The sequence below is a fragment of the Vicia villosa genome, linkage group LG6, assembly GCF_029867415.1.
Source record: "Vicia villosa cultivar HV-30 ecotype Madison, WI linkage group LG6, Vvil1.0, whole genome shotgun sequence".
Lineage (NCBI taxonomy): Eukaryota > Viridiplantae > Streptophyta > Magnoliopsida > Fabales > Fabaceae > Vicia > Vicia villosa.
In genome coordinates, this window is record NC_081185.1 from 72,519,716 (window position 1) to 72,541,587 (window position 21,872).

At 32.3% G+C, this 21,872-nt stretch overlaps 3 protein-coding genes across 3 annotated transcripts; 1 reads left to right on the forward strand and 2 right to left on the reverse strand.

Moving 5' to 3' along the window:
- Nucleotides 1-9,652: 9,652 nt before the first annotated feature.
- Nucleotides 9,653-11,122, reverse strand: LOC131613862 (E3 ubiquitin-protein ligase UPL1-like). The gene is made up of 4 exons (XM_058885499.1): nucleotides 10,948-11,122; nucleotides 10,426-10,595; nucleotides 10,020-10,126; nucleotides 9,653-9,897 (listed from the first exon to the last, which is right to left on the reverse strand). The coding sequence occupies exons 1-4, from the start codon at nucleotides 11,120-11,122 to the stop codon at nucleotides 9,795-9,797; spliced, it is 555 nt and encodes a 184-aa protein (XP_058741482.1). The 3' UTR covers nucleotides 9,653-9,794.
- Nucleotides 11,123-15,391: 4,269 nt separating this feature from the next.
- Nucleotides 15,392-17,997, forward strand: LOC131609222 (cytochrome P450 714C2-like). Its single transcript, XM_058880893.1, has 5 exons — nucleotides 15,392-15,857; nucleotides 16,070-16,296; nucleotides 16,379-16,620; nucleotides 16,709-17,072; nucleotides 17,145-17,997. The coding sequence occupies exons 1-5, from the start codon at nucleotides 15,557-15,559 to the stop codon at nucleotides 17,568-17,570; spliced, it is 1,560 nt and encodes a 519-aa protein (XP_058736876.1). The 5' UTR covers nucleotides 15,392-15,556; the 3' UTR covers nucleotides 17,571-17,997.
- Nucleotides 17,998-19,216: 1,219 nt separating this feature from the next.
- LOC131609223 (wound-induced basic protein) lies at nucleotides 19,217-21,311 on the reverse strand. Its single transcript, XM_058880894.1, has 2 exons — nucleotides 21,187-21,311; nucleotides 19,217-19,513 (listed from the first exon to the last, which is right to left on the reverse strand). The coding sequence occupies exons 1-2, from the start codon at nucleotides 21,255-21,257 to the stop codon at nucleotides 19,441-19,443; spliced, it is 144 nt and encodes a 47-aa protein (XP_058736877.1). The 5' UTR covers nucleotides 21,258-21,311; the 3' UTR covers nucleotides 19,217-19,440.
- Between the last annotated feature and the right edge of the window lie 561 nt (nucleotides 21,312-21,872).

The window sequence follows — 21,872 nt, forward strand, 5'->3', positions numbered from 1 at the left end:
TGAGAGAGCTAGTGGCATACTCGTCGATTTTATCCGAGTTGGCGCCCTTCTTTCATTTGCGATGCAAAGAACTTGTTTGTTCTCATGCTCAAGATCAATGGCTGAGTATTTCTCTCTAACGACAACAAAGTGTTTATTCGTTTTAAAACGTTTTTCCCAAAAGCGGAACTACATTAGCTCTGACTTCTCCATTGCACCGAGGAGGTATGTAGGCCCAAAGCTTAACGCTTTGCCGAGCTTATTTTGAAAATAAAACAAACCGTTTTTTTTTGCACACACACAACACAGATTTTCAAAAAGGTTCCCGTGGAGTACCACGGATATGAGGGGTGCTTTAAACCTTCCCCTCATATAATCAACACCCGAACCTGAGTTCTCTTTCTTGTTTTAAAAACAAAACTTTGGGTTTTACGTTCTTTTCCCTTTTCCTTTGAAAAAATAAAGCGCGGTGGCGATTTCAAAACGGAATATTGATTCGAGTCAATCCCATGGCTTCGATATCAGATTTTCCCCGCTACAAGATACCCCTTGAGTGTATCTATGAGGGAACTTCTTTGTTGAACTAATCCTTGCTCGACGATAACCTTTGTTGTATTTATGATCCTGTTATGATAAGGCATGGACATGCGGAAGGCGTGGTGAAAGGAATCCTTTTCCTTTAGTAAGACCAAGATCATTCTCAATGATTTATCCTCATTTCTCCATAGTTTAAGATCCTTTGATTTTCTTCGCGAGTCTCGGGAAATCGGCTAGCACGGTAAATGTGGATGCGGGCGAAGATAGAGATGCAAATGTAAATGCAAATGTATGAATGCATGAAAATGCGAATGCATGCGTATGTAAAAGACTCCTTTGCTTTTTTGCGTATATGGTGACTCCTTATATGCAACGCAGACGTGCGACATATATAATCCTAAGGATAGCCTATGCGGACTTAGGGGTGACGTCAGAACCTAGCGAAATACGTGCAAGCTAGATGTTATGACACGTAAATGGGAACCCCTTAGATTTGGGAGTATGCAGAAGGTAGCAGCTGGTGACCGTTCAAGACAGTCACCATATCTCATGGCCATCGAGAGGCCATTCGATATGCACCAATGAAGTTGTCCCTTGTGGGAAGGTTCTCTGTGCGGAACACAACCTATCTAAGGATGATACTAGACGAAGTGAAATCCCTACAGGCTAGGGATGGAAGATGTATAGATGGAAATCCAAACCCTACAAGTTAGAGGAGTGCGCGGGAATAAGCACGGGGTGACCGTTCAAGACAGTCACTAGATCTCATGGCCATCGAGAGGCCAATCGATGTGCGTTAATGAGGGTGTCATTCAGGGGAAGGACGCGTCGTTGTAAAAACACATGGGACGTACAAGAAAATCCCTACAGGCTAGAGAGTGCATAGGAGCAAGCGCGGGGTGACCATTCAATACAGTCACTAGATCTCATGGCCATCGAGAGGCCAATCGACATGCGCTAACAAAGATTCCCTTCGTATGAAGGAGGCGATTTTAGAAATAGAATCCCTACAGGCTAAGGAATGCGTAGATGTAAGCACGGAGTGACCGTTCAGGACAGTCACTAGATCTCATGGCCATCGAGAGGCCAATCGACGTATGCTAATGAAGTTGTCCCTCGTGGGAAGAATGTGACCTTGGAAGTAGAATCCCTACCGGATAGGGAGTACGTAGATGTAGTCGCGGGGGGTCCCCTGTTCAAGACAGTCATTAGGTCTCATGGCCATCGAGAGGCCAATTGATGTGCGTAAACGAAGATGTCCTTCGTGGGAAGGACGCGATTTTAAAAAATAGAATCCCTATCGGCTAGGGAATGCGTAGATGTAAGCACAGGGTGACCGTTCAAAATAGTCACTAGATCTCATGGTCATCGAGAGGCCAATCGACGTGCATAAATGGAAATGTCCTTCGTGGGAAGGACGTCGTCTTGTAAATAGAATCCCTACAGGCTAGGAAACGCGTAGAAAAACCTACAGAATTGAAACGCATATATTCGTAGTATATAAATTGCAAACATATAATAAGCATATAAGCACATAAGCCCTAGGTTCATAGGTTCGACGTAGCGGCTTAAGGTGCCTACCCTTCCCATTGGTATGTTCTAGAAGGTCTCATGGGGCCGTTCGTAGCCGCCGAGACTTTTTGTCTCTTTGGATTTTAGAACAACTCATTTATCCATGAGGTTCGAGTTTTAGGGGTAGGTTCCCAGAGAGATCAGCTAAATACCAAGTCCAGCCCTCAACAAGGTCAAGCCTCGTATCAGACGTTTCCGGATATTTAACCCACTCTGGGTGAAATTATAATAAGACTCGTAGGCGATGTAATTCCCCTCTGGTCTTAATTATAATTCTCACGCTTAGGTTTAACAGCAATTTATACATCCAAAAAAAATGCGATAAAATAACAAATATTCAAATATTTAATTAAATTGCGGTAAATAAATGAATTGCTGTGAATAAATGAAAATGAAAAATAAATAAATAAATAAATAAAATTTAAATATTTAAAAAAAACATAAACCCTAAAATGGCAAATTAGCCAAACCCTAAAAAAATCGCCAAAAACCTAAATAGTTTACCAAAAAAACCTAAACCCTGTCAAAACCTATAGGAGCATAATAATTCACCATTATAGTAATCCCCAGCAGAGTCGCCAGCTGTAGCAACCTGCCCTAAAAAAATTAGCTTTTAGAGTCGCCACCTATTCTACCAGGGCGAATAGGAAACCCTACGCAGTATAAAGATTTCTGGGTAAGTTATTATAATCAGGCCAAGGGAAGGTGTTAGGCACCCTTAACCCTTTCCTAAGGTTTTGAATTGAGAGGCAGAGGTTTATGGCTAAATTATTAAGTTAATAGCTAAGGAAGTGAATCGGGAAAAAAATGAGATTTGAACGAATTAGGATTTAGGGGAAGGGGACTTGCCTTATCGCCAAGTGCCTACGTACCTCCTTATGGAGGATCAGAGTGTACGTAGTTCGGAGCAGGGTTGTACGCCTTAGATTTAGTATGAAGTTTGTTTGAAGGCATTTTGAGTTACCTTATCGAAGTGATGAAAATCCGTAGTTTTGCAAGGTATTTTGAATTACCTTATTCGCAGTTTTGGAATTCGCAGTATTGAAGAGATGAGTATTTTAAGGTTTGGCGTACAACCCTGGTTTAATATGTTACCGTTAGTTGCGATGATCAATAGGTTTGATCACCATAGTTAACGGATTGAAGGAAGGATTGCTAACCATTCTAATCGATAGATTCGATTATCACGAATAGAAAATGAGTGTGTTTTAAATAATTAATAATTATTAATTTTATCGTTACCTCTCATAATCAATAGATTTGATTATTACATGATAAAGAATTGAATATGCTAATCATCGTAACCAATAGATTTGGTTAAAACCATTTAGCAAAATAGATGTATTTTTATTATTGGATTTGATTAATTAAATTAATTGATTATTAACCATCGCGACCAATAGATTTAGTCGAAACGGATAATAAATCAAATCCTAATATTTTGGCCAAATGGCCAGTGGGATTGGGCAAATCCTAATGCATTGGATAAATCTCTATAGGGTTTTTTGTGATCTCTAACAGTCAAAACCAATTAAATAAATTAATCGAAATAATCGAATAATCGGGTGATAATCCCAAACCCTAGTCGATAGCCTAATTCTTGTTAAATAAATTAATTAATTTAAATATAAATAATTATCATTTAATCTAAATAATAAAAAATAAATAAAACAAATAAATAAATAAATAAATTGTATAGAAACCTGGTTTTAATCCTGTACATTGAAGCCTTGAGGTCCATGGTGGAGCCTTGCAATTCTGATGCGTTAGATTGGATTGTAGGAGATCCAATGGTGCATGAATGAGGGTTCACCGTGAATTTAATCAAAAATAAATGAATTTAATCAAAAATAAATGGAGACGCTGGGTATCGAACCCAGGTCCCAATGGCTGCATGATCTTCACGTTCGCCACTTCTGCTGCAGTGGTTAGTTATATACAAAACCAAACAATTTAAATAAATAAAACAAAACACGGCCCAATGGAAAGTTCAACTGTGGGTCCCAGCATCTGCAGCGACGTCCAATGGAAATCGGAGAGAGTAAGCTTCCCGTTAACCGCCCAATAGAATACGTCCACACACGCAATTGACCCTTCCAAGAACTGCTCATCATCTTCTTCATTGGGCGTAATCTTTTAGCTACGATTTCGCTTGGCTTTTGCTGTGGAATCTGTATAAATATTTCGTAGCGAAACCCTTGAGATTTAAACCTGCAAAAATCTTGATCAAGCGAAACAACTAAACATCCAGATCCCCTTAAAATCACCCCCTGGTCAATAATATGCCATTCGTTCAGTCTAAAAACCCTGGAATTATGAACTCGGTGAAGGGACTCGATTTTGCCCTAACAATGGTGCGCCGAATTCTATACGTTAGCAACCCGAGCCAATGATCCAAACCTTCCCTAAATTGTGCCAGAAGCTCAAATAAATCGTTAGTGAAGATTGAAACTCAAAGAAAATCAAGATTTGGAAGTTTGAAATATGAACAAAAGTGTTGAACAAGGGGTATCCGTTTTACACGTTAGAAGGCTTAGTTTATGATTCAATATTACCTTTTGATGCCCCTGGAGATGGATGGAACGAAAATCTGGCTTTGATAAAGGTTGTACGAATCAATTCGAATTCTCACTTTTCCTTGAATTTTTAACTTTCAAACCCTAGTCCATTGTTGCCATCTTTCGTCCCCCTTTTCGTCTGAAGTTATTGAGTATATATAGAGGATCAGATTAGGGTTGGAACCTTGAAATAAATCTATGATTGGCATGAGAAAATATTTTGTTTGAGAAAATCATGCAAACTTGCTATTTTGGTATCTATCATATCTCTTTCTCTCTCCACGAAATTCCCTTGGTTTTTCCTAAATATATTGCTCCATATTTGATAGAAATAAGATCTCACCCCAATCTTTGATTATTCTTATTATTTATTTAATTTAAATTGATTTTTTATGAATAAAACCTCAATATAATAAAATAAATAAATAAGAGGAAATAAAAAATGGAATTATGGGCTCATAATTTACTCAAGATCCTGTTTAGAAACTTAAACTTAGGCCCATTAGCTCAAAAATCAAACATTAGCCACTTTACATTAGGTGCATTTCTTCAAAATCAACCAACTTATGCAAACCATAACTCCTTCAATTTTTATCATATGGAGATGTTCTATGACTTTTTGGAAAGCTTAAAGAGTCCTCTAAATGACCATTTTGGTTTCATCTTGATTGAAGCTTCCCTGCTCAAGTTATGAGCTTTGACCCAAAAGATGTTTTTGTTGACTTTTTGGAGGACCTATAATCTCTTTGACCATATCTCTTGAATGAAGCATTTCTAGCCTCGGCTTGTGAGAGAAAACGTTTTAGAGGACTCAATTTCCTTCAAAATAGGCTTTGGTTGGGAAATTTTTGATACTCCATGTGAAAGTTATGACCAGTCAAAGTTGAGTTGACTTTCTCCTTTAAAAACCCTAATTTGAACCTTTTGAATTTGTTCATTTCTGAGTTTTTATTAATGGATCATGATCAACTTTTGATCAAATGATGAATATAACCTCAAATACTTGATGTTTACCAAAAGTCAGGAGTTTTGACTGTACCTTGGCCATAGTTGACTTTTAGGTCAAACTAGTCGACTGTGGATCACCTGAGCATTTGAATGAGAAATCTTTGGAATTGAAGCTTGATAATTGACATGGAGATACCTTGAGACACATGAGACACCTTGAGATCCATTTGAGGCCTTAAAGATTCAAACTCCTTTGATAAAACGCAAACCCTAGTTTTGAATAGGAGAGAGTGCTTTTGAGAAAACCCTTGAACCTTGAGTCATTGAAAATGAAATGAAGAGGGCAAATTTTGGGGTATGACAGGAGTAAACAACGAAATGAGGGGTTGAGCCCGGGCGAATGCCGGGGCTCGCTGGGCTGTAGATCCGCCCACGGTGCAGCCCATGCAAACACATGGGTAGATAATCAATTTTACATGTGTGTGAAGTGTACTGCACCATATACTCATATATTTTTTAACATATATTTTTTAGCATAATTTCTATGTATATTCTGACAACTACTACAACTTGACAAATTAAATTAATATTTATATGACAATTTCTGTTTAAATTTTTTTCTCTTATTTCATATATATATATATATATATATATATATATATATATATATATATATATATATATATATATATATATATATATATATATATATATATATATATATATATATATATATATATATATATATATATATATATATATTTCTTAACCATAACTATATAATATTTATTTAATATTTATATTGAATTTACGCGACCCGTGCGAATGCACCAGTCCTTTACTAATAATGTAATTAAAATCGAATCATACATTAAAGCAAAAATGATATTAATTAAAGATTTAGATTTCTAATTAAAATTCAATCCGATCGGATTAAATATCAATTTTAAATAATATAATATGATATTTATATTTATATCATATAAAATTTAAAAATAACTTACACTTACAAAATTTAAAAATTATAAATTAATGTAAATTATATAAATAAATTGTATTATAAAATATTATGTACATATTTAATATTTCAATGTCGCGTGAGGGTGACAATATCATCACCTCTTTTCATATGCATTTATTTCTCATTATTCAATGCAACACAGTCTTTTTTTCACAATATTGAGTATATTACCAAATATCCTTTCGCTTTTACCTCTTCTATCTATCAGATAAGCAAAAACTCCTCTCCCCTTACTTACTTTTCTTCCTTTAAAGATTTTTTTTCTCATAAAATCAATAACCTCATATACATTCAAGCCTTTCTTCGTCATATTCCTAAAAAAACCAAATTATGTCTTTCATCCAAAGAACATATCTCTTCAAAATTCAAAAATTACTCGTCACCTTAAAAACACATTATTCACAAACCCATAAATTACCCTTCATGTTTGTTCATCCACAAATTCTCAAAATTCACTTTTCCCAACTCTCTTCAATCATTTCCAAACCACTTCTTAACTCAATCTCACCTTTTTTTTATGTAATATTTCTCAATAATAATACACTATCTCTTTTGTTTCAAAGAAAAGATGAAAGGGTGAATACGGAACTATTACTCAAAATATGGAAAATTATAAACTTATGGACCATATTTCTAAAGCATCTGAAAAATATTTGGCATATTATAATAACACAGATAGTGTATTAAAATTGTATTCTCTTTTATAAAATAATTGTTTAAAAAATTGAAATAATAATTTATATAATACAATATTAAATATTTATTATTATTAATTATATATTCATTTGTATTGCATAAATATATTTAAATTTTTTTGATAAAAATGGATAAATTTATCAATTCACATTATTTAAAGTTTTGTAACTAATGATGAAATTGTAAAAAAATTTGGTAGTTATAGTGAATCAAATGTATGAAATATAAAAATGAAACAACTGCTTCAATATTAAAAAATTAATAATTAATTAATAATTTTTTAAAATATAATAATAAATGCGCTTACAAAGTCATTGTCCATATATATATATATATATATATATATATATATATATATATATATATATATATATATATATATATATATATATATATCTGTGTGTGTGTGTGTGTTTTTTTTATTACTAGTTTTTATGCATAAATACATCACTAACATATTTTTTATAGAGAATAATATTCAAGTGTAAAGTTATTTTACACATTCAACCAATAAAAAATCAACAAAATGTCATGTCATTAAAAAAAATTTAAAATAAAAATAGAGTGTAATTAAATACATGATTGTGATTGATTGACAATGTAAATATTTTACACTGTCAGTGCATGACTTCTTTTCTCTTTTTTATAAAAAAAATATTATAATAATGACATATGTAATATCGCTATTAAAAGTGGTGTTTACAAACAAAATTGAAAAAAAAAATTATAATGTTTTTTAAAGCTATAAAAAGTTATATATTGTAATGGTGCAGTAGCATCTTAAAATGTAATTAAAGGCCAAAAATATATTGTTAAAAGTTATGTAATTATTAGTAAAGATGTTTCCGTAAGTTTAAAATATAAATTAATGTAATTTAAATTTGTATATAGAATAATATATTGTTACATAATTTTATGCAACTATTTAAATAAAATAGTTATTTAATAAGATAATATAGTATACAATATATTAATGTAGAAAGGGCTAGAATTTACAACCACATTGTATTTCTAATGTATATAATGTTTATTTTCACCTAACATGTATGATCTATTAGTCATATTTAAGACATGAAAAATGAAAAATTAAGGAGATTACATATGTATATTGATGGGGTTGTTCAAGTAGTTGGTGGGTGGTATTCCTCGTAAAGAAAATTCATGATTTCTAGCAATATTATCCAAATATTACAAGTAGTACAGTATTTATTGTTTATATTTGGATGATAGGTTAATTTTGGTACCGATTAAAAGTGAAAGCACTATAGGGTTTAAGTCGAATCATTGACGTTTAAGTCAGAAATTAGTTTTTTACCGCTATGCTAACTAGTTCATATATTATGTTAACTTGAAAAACTATTATTTATTTATTTATTTCAAATTTATTAATTATAAAAAATAAATTTGAGGCTCTATTTTTTTTTTTTTTTTGGAGGTTTTGGCCCGTGGTCTGGTTGCCCAAGCACAAAGTCTGTCCTAACAACAGCATAAAGGATGTTATGTGGCACAATTTAAATATTCAACACCCCAGCTCAACAACAAAAACAAACAGAGGAGCCGACGTGAATCACCGAACCTGCACTCAGGAATAGTAATGCTTTGAAAAAGATAAAGATCTCTGGGGAAACCGCTAAAAAAAGATTGAACATGTGGGACGAACGAATTTAGTTTTCATTTTACCGTATGGAGCACTGAGTCACAAACGTTACGATATTCAACAGGCAGGTGTTGCTTCCTTTGCTTCGCCTGGAACTACCTTGCTAACACCTTCTTCGCTCCCCATGCTTTCGCACTCCAGCGTCGGTAGGGACCCAGAGAGCTGCCTTATTAATTCGATACTTAGATAACTTGACATAATCATATATAATCATATATAGAACATATTCTAAACCAATGTCAAGACCTATTAATTCGATACTTAGATAACTTGACATAATCATATATAATCATATATAGAACATATTCTAAACCAATGTCAAGACCAATGTAGAAATACTCGAATTTCCTGCGGATTTACCTGCGGATTTCAGCTGAATTTCCGCAGGAAACACGTTACCTGCGGATTTTCCTGCGGTTTTTCGTCCCCAGCTAAAACCTTCGTGGGTAATATTTTCGGCAGGAAATTCCGCAGGTAATTCCGCAGATAATTCCGCAGGAAACAAACCGCAGCTAAATCCGCAGGAAAGTTTAAACTTAAATTTTTTTTTGAAATATTATCAATTGTATACTTAAATAACCATAATATAAAAATTAAAATTTAATTTAAAATACTTTGAATTTAAATAAGACAAATTCAAATTCATAGAACAATTTGTTACTATAAAAAATATTACAAAGTTAGTAACAAGTACTTACATAGTCACATTACTAAAAATACTCAAACAACCAAGCTACTAATGAACCGTTTGACATCCTGGGATAATAAACTGGTACACTGTTCCATTATATTCTGAAAAAACTCCTACTATAAAACGTAAAACATTTTAACCAAATCCAAATCCCTCACTTGCTTCGTGAATCGCTAGCAGTAACCTCTCTTCCAAATGTTGTTTAGATGGATACGCCGGCAAATCCAATTGATTGAAACTGCACCAAGAAAAGGATGATGAATGACCAAATGATAACATAGTATGCCAGCTATAAATCATCCAAACAGAAAACAAATATGTATGTATAGTGAATGAATTGAAAAGGGCAAAAAGATATACCAAGTATGAGCAGAAGGCAAGTGATCAGGACTTCCATATGCTTTATGTGTCTGAAACTTCTGGGAGCCTGAAATTCCATGAAGAGCACTAAAACCTTCCAAAGGCACCTGAAACATCAATACTGAAAATCAGAACTCCAAATTGCACTATAAATGTTTTCACGGCTCTCTAATAAGGGTCAATGATATTCATTTTAAATCAATTAGGATACAAAATATTAGATTCAGTTTAGTTTGGACAATTTTCTCTCTACTAAAATGCTTCGTAAATAAATTAATAGCTCATATAATGGGCTAGTTGAAAGTAGCTAGCATATAAGGGAATCCATCCTGTGGTTTTTTAAAAAACACAATTTTTCAGTTGGTAAAAGATTAAAATACACAGAGCTCTTTTAGCAGTATTATACCTTGGACGTGCCAGTCACAAATTGCAAAAGCCGAGCCTTGTCTTCTTTGCTTAAATCTTGGACAACCTCCCAAAACCATTGAATAGCCGGCGATGCAGCACTATATCCAGAATATTTTGTATTTGCTCTCAAGTCATCCACTGAAACAAAATGCACTACTGTTAAACCTTCTGTTTTATGGGATTTAAATAGTCATAAATAGAGCAGGAAGAAGAGCAAATAAACATAAATGACATCAAAAAAAGGAATGGACAACTAAATCTTACAATCAATATCAGAAGCCCACTGATCAATAACTCCAGCTCTTTGTCATTGAATATGGATATCAACTTTCTGGGAATTAATTCATTGAACCCTTCCAAGAAAGCATTTATTTGAGGTCAAATAGTAGTTGTCAACTCTCTGGGAATTAATTCACTGAACCCTCCAGGTAAGTTGCTAGGAACTTCACTTCCTTAATCTCAAATTAGACAACAGTTTCAGTCAACATCAGATTCTCATCGGTGTTACTATCAGTGCTACCTTCAAGGTTTTTTATGGCAGTCTCCACCTCTTCAATTGCACCATATCGTAGGTTTGCAGCTTTGGCTAGATCATACCGCCTCTCAGCCTCCTGTAGTGCGAATAAGAGCTCTTCACGTTTCTGCTTTAGCCTTCGAATCTCATCAATTCTCTCTTTTTCTTTGCTATACTTCATCTTTAGAGGTTGAAGCTTGTCTCTTAATTCGTCAAGTTCTCTCCGCACCTGCAAGTAACATCAACAGTTAGAACCGTTTAGATACAATAAATACACAAAACAGAATAAAAATTGTCCTGTACAACAAAAAACATATACTTTGCACCATTGTCCAACACTGAGGTTAAAATGAATAGAGTTTGATTAACTAAGTTATAAATGATAAGTCTCTGGCAAAATTAAATCCAGATAAAATTACAAGAACATTTGGATTTGCTGCATGAACTGCTTCTGCTCCTTGCACCATATACCTTTAATTCATGACAAACAATAACTTAGTATCATTAACATAAAATTCTTCTCTTTTTCTTTCTTTCTTTACATTGTTTTAGTCTTGAATTTGTTCAGTAATTTTTCTTTCTGTACCTGCATGAATTTGTTTTAAATATAAAAAATATCATTCTAAACTAGAGCATAAATTAGTCTAAAGTAATAGTACAGGGAGTCACTAAGCCTCAAATTTGTTCAGAGGAATTTCAACAAACACCTTGTTTGCAAAACTCAAGCCAATGTCAAAAGAGTAATTCTCATCAACAATATCAACACAAACAGGTCAAGAATAGTAAATAAAACTCCTAACTCACAAAGCCTAAGAACCATACCGTAGTTGCCTTAGAAACTCTAATTGAATCCAAAAAATACAACTGGTTCAAGTTGAAGGTCACGTAATGATAAGCACGAAAATGACCTCCTTTCTTCGATTGGAGGAGCGGTGGCCGGAAGGAGAGGCGGAAGGTGGTTCGACGGCGGTGGCTCGAAATGGAAAACGTTATGGTTCACTAGATAGGCCACGAATTGAGGAGTATGAATATGTTGTTATTTTTTCATTTTGAGTTCGTGGTGGTCGGAAAACTGATGAGGGAATGCGGCGGCGCTAGGGTTTTCACGGAGAAAGAAGAGAGCAGAGCGTGTTCACGTTTTTGCATAATGGGAAAATGAAAAAGAACATGTTAAAAAGGCAAAAATGATAAAATAAAATAGTTTAAGAAAAAATAATAATAAAACTAAAATATTTTTAATACTTGTTAATTTTTTTTTTGTATTGATAATATTAAATATTCTTTCTACTAAATTGTAAAAGTAAATAAAATTATCTAGAGATAAATTAAAAAAGACATAATTTAATTTGATTCAAAATAAAAAATTAAACATATAAGTATTTCTTTTATTGTTAAAATTTTAAGTAATTTTGTTTTTCAAAATTTGTATACCTTTTATTTTTTTTAAAAATTAAGATTAAATTTAAAATTTAACAATAACACAATTCACATTGAAAATAATTAATAATTAATATAATAATATTGAATAATTAACCATTAAATTTTATTAACTTTTTTATATAGGTTTTAGGAAAAATTTAAAAAAATTGTACAAGTATTTTCAAATTAAAAGCTTTATAAATAGGATTATATTGATAAAAAACATAATTAATTAGTCAGCAGATCTACAAAAATATATAAAAGTTTAAAAAAATGATGAAATTCACAGAAAAATTCATAGAAAAATTTACAGAACATTCATGAAAATATAGAATAGTTTTTTATTAGTTTCTTAATATTTAGTGTTTGAAATTCCAATTAAATTATAAGATCCTCAAAATATATGCCCTTTAAAAATTTTATTTTTAAAAAGATATATACTAAAGAATATCCACAACCAATGTTACAAGTAAATTAAAAGTAACATTATATATGTTCTCACAGAATATCATTAGAATTTTCTAATATAGATCTCTCAAACTCTCATATTAATTTTTTAACAAAAGACTTCTCAAGTAAAACTTCACAAACCTAGTAAAAAAAATTGCAAAAGAAACCTTTTATTTTAAAAGAAAAATATATTACATAATTTTAAATTCAAAAAAATAATAAAATACAATATAAAATAAAATCCGCAGCAAAATCCGCAGGAAATTTTCTTGCAGAATTACCTGCGGATTTTGTAACGTAATTTGGTTTGCAAAATCCGCAGAAAACTTTCCTGCGGAATTACCTGCGGATTCGGTAGTATAGTTTAATTTTATATACAAAATATATTTTCCGCAGAAAAATCCGCAGGTATTCCTGCAGAATTTTCTGCGAAATTCTAATCCGCAGTAGAATTTATTTTATTTAATAAAGTCGCAGGAAATTCCGCAGGTATACCTGCGGAAACTTTTCCGCAGGAAATTCCGCAGGTAAACTGTGTATTTCTAGTAGTGAAAGGTAATCGGATGTCAGATGTATTATGATTTGTATTAGATTTTTATTTTAATAAGCAATTGTTGGTAGGTTAAATCAGTATACATGTAATTCAAATTTGTTAATCGATAGTAAAAATATTTGAAATAGACATTTAATTATAATTTAAGCTATAATTTTTTTGAAGGATATATAGACGACAGTTAGCTAACGTATATAGATGAGAATGTTTAGAGAATGGCAGTGGCGGATCCAGAATTTCTTTTAGGTGGGGGCAAAAAATTAAAAAAATAATTATTTACATCAATTCTCAAAACAAAAAATATTATAAGTTTTTGCATAATATATAGTTTTATGATTAAAAAATATAACTATTACTATTTTTTTCTTTATCAATATCAAAATTATCATATCGTCTTTCAACATAATTTCAATAAAAATACATAATAATTTAATTTTAATAGATCATAATATTATATTACAACACACATGAACTATAAAACAGAAATATCTATCTGTTATTAAATTTTAATTTAATACAATACATAACATAGAAAATATAATTCCAATAAAAATATATGATAATTAATTTTGATTGGTTTCAATATTATATTATAAAAGACACAAAGTTAGTTTAATATGAAAAATAAAAACTTTTAGATAAAATTAATGAAGGAGATATTAGGACATTAAAAACTAATAAACTTTGTTGTAAGTTTTTATTGGAGTAACCCATAAATAATATGACTAGGAAGAATTTTTATAGATTTACTAAAATAATTTTTTTATCTTATGGGGGCAAGAGCCCCCTCTATGCAACAGATAGATCCGCCCCTGGAGAATGGATCTTCAACTTTGAATTGAGTTCAAAGAAATAAACTTGCACTATCAACATAAACTGATTGTATGAGATATATATTTGGTCAAAATTCAATGGCACATGTATCCATACATTGTGATAGTGAGTCCACTCTATCGAAAACATATAGTCAAGTATATAATGAAAAATCTAAATACATTGGTTTAGACATAACTATGTGAAGGATATAATTTCAAATGGAGTAATTTCTATAGTGTTTGCATGGAAAAAATCTTGTAGATCCTTTGGCGAAAAGTTTGACTAAGAATATGGTGTTGAAGACATCATTGGAGATGTATTTCAAGCATGTATCTCATTGATTAAAAACAATCTTGAATTCAATTATAAAAGTATATTATCGAAGTTATTGCAAGTACTTACTATAGATACATTCCAACGAAAAAAAAAGTAATTGGACCATAAATAATATATTTGATAGGTTGATTTTTACTTTTAATCGACTTATAACAAGAATTTGCTAAAACATTTAAGGCATGTTAGAATTGCATTTCAAATGATCCTTATATAAGAATAAAGTGGGACCGTTTCATATAATTAAAGGGTTTAACTAGTAAATTCACGTGAAAATTGCATGTGACATGAGACCGTATAAATTGCAAATATTTATAACTCTTTTGATAGTATTACTATTAGTATGTCATACAAATTTGTTATGATGAATAATTAGTTTAAAATTTGTTGATCAATCTATTTGGGATGAATGAAAACATATTTTGCTAAACAGTGGTTCAAATAATAAGATATCAAATTTAAAATTATGATATTTTTAAAAATGTGAGATTTAGCGTGTGTTTGATTTATACTACCGTGTAGATTATCTTGCTGTATAGTAGAGATGGTTTGCGAGCTCAACATATATTATTGTGACAAGAGATATTTTATATGCTATCACTCTTGTTCTTGTTGTTAACTTATTATTAGGAGAAAGATGTCTCATAGGTTTGACAGAATTTGTTGGCTATGTCCATTATTAAAATCTTATGGTAACATAAGATCAATTATTACTTAGAAGCTGTTGGTATTCAAAGATATGCTACCAAAGGGGTCGGTAAACATAGTATATAAATATATTTTGTAAGTTCTATGCCACAAAAGACAAAATCAAACTATCTTGGTATTGCAAATATTATAACTTCAAGTTTTTTCCAATGAAATAAAGCCAAAGTTCATGTGACAAATATAGTATAAACCTTTATTATATTAAACAAATTATTTAAGTTTTTTGAATAATTCAAAGCAAAGACTTTCATTATTATTGTTTTTGGAACGTTTTCTTGTGACTGATCCGACACAAGCAAAGCAACTAGAGGTAGTGGAAAAGATTAGTGTTCAAGAATGAGCATTGTTGTTGAAGTTGTGGTGGCTCTTGGAGCAGTTTTGGTTGTATTCATCCATTTCCTACATGTTTTGGTTTTGAGACCAAAATCACTGAGGGCAAAGCTTCACAGGCAAGGGATTCATGGACCTTCTCCTCACTTCTACTTCGGTAACATCCCACAAATCAAGTCCCTTTTACTCCAACAACAAACACAAGTCAAACAACAACAAGATGAACATGTTCCTGTTTCTGTTTCAATATCTCATAGCTGGACTTCAAATCTGTTCCCTCATATGCACAAGTGGACAAATCAATATGGTCAACTTCTCTCTCTCTCTCCTTTCTCATACTTATTTCTTTTGAGAATACATAAGGAAATCTAACTCCCAAATTCAATTATTACTGTGTCAGTATTTTGGTGTCTGTGTCTGTGCTTCATAGTTCGTCCTTAACTCCCAGAGTTCAAACAAAAGATAAGTTATATTGTTAGTTTTAAGTACAAGAGCTAGATTTTAATTTTGTACATGCAGGTCCAACATATTTGTTTTCTTCTGGGAGTATACAATGGTTAATGGTGGCAGATATGGAGATGGTGAAAGAAATCCTCTTAACCACCTCTTTGAATCTAGGGAAGCCTTCTTATCTTTCCAAAGATATGGGTCCACTCCTAGGCCAAGGTATATTATCATCGAGTGGACCGATTTGGGCTCATCAGAGGAAGATAATCGCGCCCGAGTTCTACCTAGACAAAGTGAAAGTAAGTGTACAATAATACTATGCTAAGATCTTGTGTATAAATGTTGATTAAAATAGCAGTCTGATGATTTTCTATGTTGAAGGCAATGGTTGATCAAATAGTTGACTCGACAAACATAATGCTGAGATCTTGGGAGAGTAGAATAGAACGAGATGGAGTAGTTTCCGAGATTAAAATTGATGAAGATCTGCGAAGCTTGTCGGCCGACATAATTTCTAAGGCTTGTTTTGGGAGCAATTATGCACAAGGAAAGGAAATATTCACAAAGCTTAGAGATCTTCAAGGACTCCTCTCTAAGATATCTGTTGGAATTCCGGGCTTTAGGTATGTGTCTGAATTGTTAGAGACATTTTCTTGTTCTTGTTAGATATAATGATACTAATGTGGAAAATGTTATCATAATTTGTTATAGATATTTTCCAAACAAGAGCAATAGACAGATATGGAGATTAGAGAAAGAGATCAACTCAAACATATCAAAGCTCATAAAACAGCGCCAAGAGGAAGGTCGTGAGCAAGATCTCTTGCAAATGATACTCGAGGGTGCAAAGAATTGTGATGACCTCTTATCAAACTCAATCTCACAAGACAGGTTCATTATAGATAACTGCAAAACTATATTCTTTGCTGGACACGAAACTACCGCAACTACTGCATCTTGGTGCTTAATGTTGTTAGCTACATACCAAGATTGGCAAGATCGTGCTCGTGCAGAGGTACTTGAAGTTTGCGGAAATGGTAATCTAGATGCAAGTATGCTTAAAAGCATGAAAACGGTATGTTTTACACAAGTATGTTTGTAATGTGTTAAGTAAAAATCTTGTTAAAAAATGTTGCAATGCTTGCAGTTAACTATGGTGATTCAAGAAACATTGAGACTTTATTGTCCGGCAGTATTTCTTACCAGAACAGCTTTGCAAGATGTTAAGATAAAAGGTATCAAAGTTCCGAAAGGAATGAACATGCAAATTCCAATCTCGATATTGCTACAGGACATTGATATCTGGGGGCCTAATGCGCGGGAGTTCAATCCAGATAGATTTGCGAATGGCGTGCTTGGATCCTGCAAGATTCCACAAGCTTATATGCCATTTGGAATCGGCGCCCGTGTCTGTCCGGGACAGCATTTGGCAATGATAGAATTGAAGGTGGTTTTGTCTCTCATTCTGTTGAAGTTTCGGTTCTCAATTTCGTCAAGTTACTGTCATTCGCCGGCCTTTCGGTTGGTTATAGAACCTGGTCAGGGAGTTGTACTCAACATGACAAAAATTTGACCAAGCAACAAATGTAACTAAAATGACTCTTCCCTTATTCATTGGGTTCCTTTTCCATTGTTCTTGTGAAGGTTGTCTGTTATTATAGTAGCAAGACAAATAGTATTCTTTCAAATGGTTAATGAGAATATGTGCAGTGTTATTTCTACCTTAGGATCTTTTCTTGATTATAGAATGGAAAAAGAGTAGAGGACAATATGTTGAGAATGAGATGAGTGAGGAAGGAACAATTTGATAAGTTCTTGGTTTCATAGGTTATCGCTTTAGAGTAAGTTGCATCTAGGTTCAAAAAACATTTGAGGATGTAAACATTTGGTTATGGATAATAAAAATTTGGAAAAATAGTAGATCTTCCACCAGGAACCAATAGTTTGTAAAAGATCTTTAAAATAAAAATTAAAGTTAATGTCACCATTGATAAATTCAATAAATTCAAAGTTAGATTTGCTGTTTACGGATTTATACAAAATAAAGTTATTGGTATTGATTGATTTGGTATTTATGCTTTTGGCACTCACTTTTCTAAGGCTGTGTTCGCAGTGATTTTGGCACTTTTGGAGTTTGGAAGAGAGGGGAAAACAAATTTTTTTAAAAAATATAGAAAAATATTTACATTTTTTAAAAAAATATTTTATATAGAATGATAAAAAAAGTCTATATCATTACTATATTTTTAATTTTGAATATTATAACATAAAAAATATTTTGAAAATTTATGTTAGTCTTCTAAAACCCTTCAAAGTCCTCCTCCAATACAAATGTTGAGTTTTCCCTCCTCATATTAGAGGATTTTTAATGTTATGAATAAAATCAAACCTTCTAAAACCCTCCCAACCAAAACCATTCAATTCTTTCCACTCAACCCTTCTATTTTTTTACAAAGTCCTCCCCTCTCTTTCCCTCCAAACTCTCAATCTTAGCTTAAATGAAAGTTTGTTATTACTCCCTCCGTTTTTTATTATAAGTCATTTTAGACTTTTCACACAGATTAAGAAAAATAATAATTGTTGTATGAAAATGAGAAATTATGAAGGTTTTTACAAAATTATCCTTCATTAATGACATGTAGAAAATAAATTTATATAATTGAAAGGAGAGAGAATAATAAATATTTAAGGATATAATAGGAAAAACAGCATTAATTATTCGTTGAAATTGTAAAACGATTTATATTTAAATACAAAATATTTTTCCAAAACAACTTATAATAAAAAAACAGAGGGAGTAAAAGTGAAGATCATAGAGTAAATTAAAATTAAAAGTATTTTGGTTAAATCCTAACAATGGCACCAAAAGCAAGCTTGACCAAATTATCATTTCTAATTGATACAAAATAAACGAATGTGACTAATGTATTTATAATTAATTTCAAAATGGAAACGATGCTATGATTTGTTAATATGTGAATGAAATGTTTATTTTTGGCACTAAATAAAAACAGATAGAAAAGACAAAAAAAATCATGATATGAAAGACTAAGGTGAAGTGATTTTAGGAAATAAAATCATAAGAGATTGTAAAAGTAGAATTAAAACACCTAAAATAAAAGTAGCTTAAAATTTTAGCAACCTATACTGGGTTTAATAGACTGAATTTTTGTTTCAATAAGCTCAGAATGACCCTGTTAACTTTAGGCTGGCTCATAATAAGCTTTTAAACAAGTACCTTCATTGCATAAAGCCAATATATGTTTATCACAGGTTCATGGAAATCATAACCAAAATCAAACCATTACAATAACACACTCTAAAGTTACCACGCCATATATATCATCAAAAAACAACCAAAAATATCTTCCATTTTATAGAACCAGTAAAATAACAAACTACCATGCTATTTCATTCTACAACGGAATGGACCATTGCTGTCATCACTCTGTCATAACAGGCTTGTTCTCGTTGGCTTTGAATCTTTGTTCTTTAGGCTTCTGCTCCTCGTTTTTCCTGCAAAATAATAGTTAAATTAAAACCCAACAACATAATCTCAAATACCAACATTAACTTAATAACAATGAACATTTCATCAAAAGTTAAAGCAATCTACATAAATTTTCAACCAGAGCTTCACAATGTTTTTATTAACATGTTAATAAAAATACGATCATCATGGCGAATTGGTGATAACAAAATGATAAGCAAACATTTAGTTTTGGTACTTCGGGCTACGCCTTTACTCAGCCAAGAGGAGCTAATGATTTCATTAGTAATGCCAGAGAGCCTTACTACACAAATCTGCCAATATGAAATCTATTATATACATTCAAACATGGCAGAAATACACAACACAATTCTCAAGTTCAAGACAAATAAGCCAACAAACTAAACAAGTTATAAAATAACAATTTCTGAAGTCTCTTTGCGCCAAATTGGATTCGGGAACAAATATAAACCATGCTATATTTTCCTATCTTAAATCATGTCTTATCACAAACCATTAAACTAAAAATCCTTTTTAACTAACTAACTAACCAACCAACCGATTGTATGCAGAAAAACTTAACAAATGAAATTCTGGACAATGATTCAAAAGTCTAGTTATTCAATCAAAATACCAAACTTAACGTCCACAATTCCTTGTTCTGCATTTTGAACATCTTAGAGTAGAAAAAGAAAAAAAAAGAACACATCAGGATGAAGGCATGTCCCAAATGTTCGACACTCATATGGCAATGACAAGAGTGATCATAGTCAAGCACTTCCATTTTCTTAATTAGTAATCAATGCCCAAATGTCAATGTTGGCTTGAGTCTAGTGTCCATATCAATGCTTCATAACATTTAACAGTACCATCATACATAATGTATCGCCATTATAGCAAGCTAAAAACCATCTAGTGGCCTTTACCCCCTTCCCCTTCCCAAAACTAGACAATTGCCATTCTGATGGAAACCAACAACAGCTATAGCTACTTCAAATGTCTGTTAGTTCATGAGCAGCCCATCTCTTGTAGGTACCGAAACATACCAGTGTTGTTGATGGTGGTCCATGACAGAGAGCCAAAATCCCCCATACCGGCCTATTTGCAGTGCCGCTATAGAGGTTTATGGCGATAAAACCCGCAATATCAACCGATATTTGCAGCAAACCCAAAAATCGCCATGTATATCCGCCATAGCATTCATGGCACCACACATGAGTTCAACCCAATGTAGGGTGGTGTTTTTGTATAAAAACTTAGTTAATGTTCTAAAGGAGTTGATGAAAATAGTTTGGGATATGTCCAAAAATAATCCAACTTATTTCTATAAGCTCTTGATAAATTAAGAAGTACTTCCAAACACCCCCTTAATGTTCCTGAAGGCGTTTCTCAGAATGTGCATATTTTCTTCTACATACACACAAACTGTAAAAATTCTATACACACGCTATTCATCGCCAAAACTCAATCAAAAAACTTGCAACGACCAAAACAACACGCAAATCCCATTCAACCGCAAATTCCCCTCATTTTATTAATCCCGAAATAAAATAAGAAATAACAAATTGCACATATAAGAAACGGGAAAAGATTAAAATCGTAGGAAGACAACATAAAACGAAAAGGAAAAAAACTCCATTTTCTATTGAAATTGAATCATGTGTATAAACCCTAATTAATAATATGAGAGAAGACGAACCTCTTGTCTGAGGAGCCTCCCTTCTGGCTGAGGAAGGATCGAAAAAGAGGGGAGTTAACGTCGTAAATCATCGTGTCTTTGTTTGAGCTGATAGAGAAGATTCAAACGCAAATATGAAACCCTAATTTTCTGTAACCTTCCAGAATTTATTGTGTAAGAACCAAACGGGTCGGGTTTTCGGGCACCATTAAGATGATTTGGCTTGTTAGTAAAGCCCGTGTTGTTTCTTACTTTAGGGCCCAACCCAAAGAGTAAGAGTGAAATAAAAAGGAGTTACTTTTCCCACCCCATGGGTAAAACCACCCTTTAGAAACAAAAATTTACCATTTTCATATTTCGGAAGTGCATTTCCGAACGCATCAAATATACACAAAAGTTACTGAAGGTGTAAGGGTTAATCATAAGATGCATTTCTGTAATAATTCTTGAAGGTGTATTTATTGACTAAACTTGTTTATTTCACAACTCAGTGACAAATTCGAAAATGCATTTCTGGATTTGTCCGAAAAAATCAAGGGTGAAGATTAGAAAATGGTCAAAGTTGGTGCAGTGTTAGAAAACATAATGGATGCTTGGAATGGTATAGTAAATTCTTCAACAAAAGAGTTATGTGCAAAATCTGTAATACATTCTAGGAGGATGTGTGCGAGATATCCATATTTCCTGAAATTTGTTGAGAGTATAAT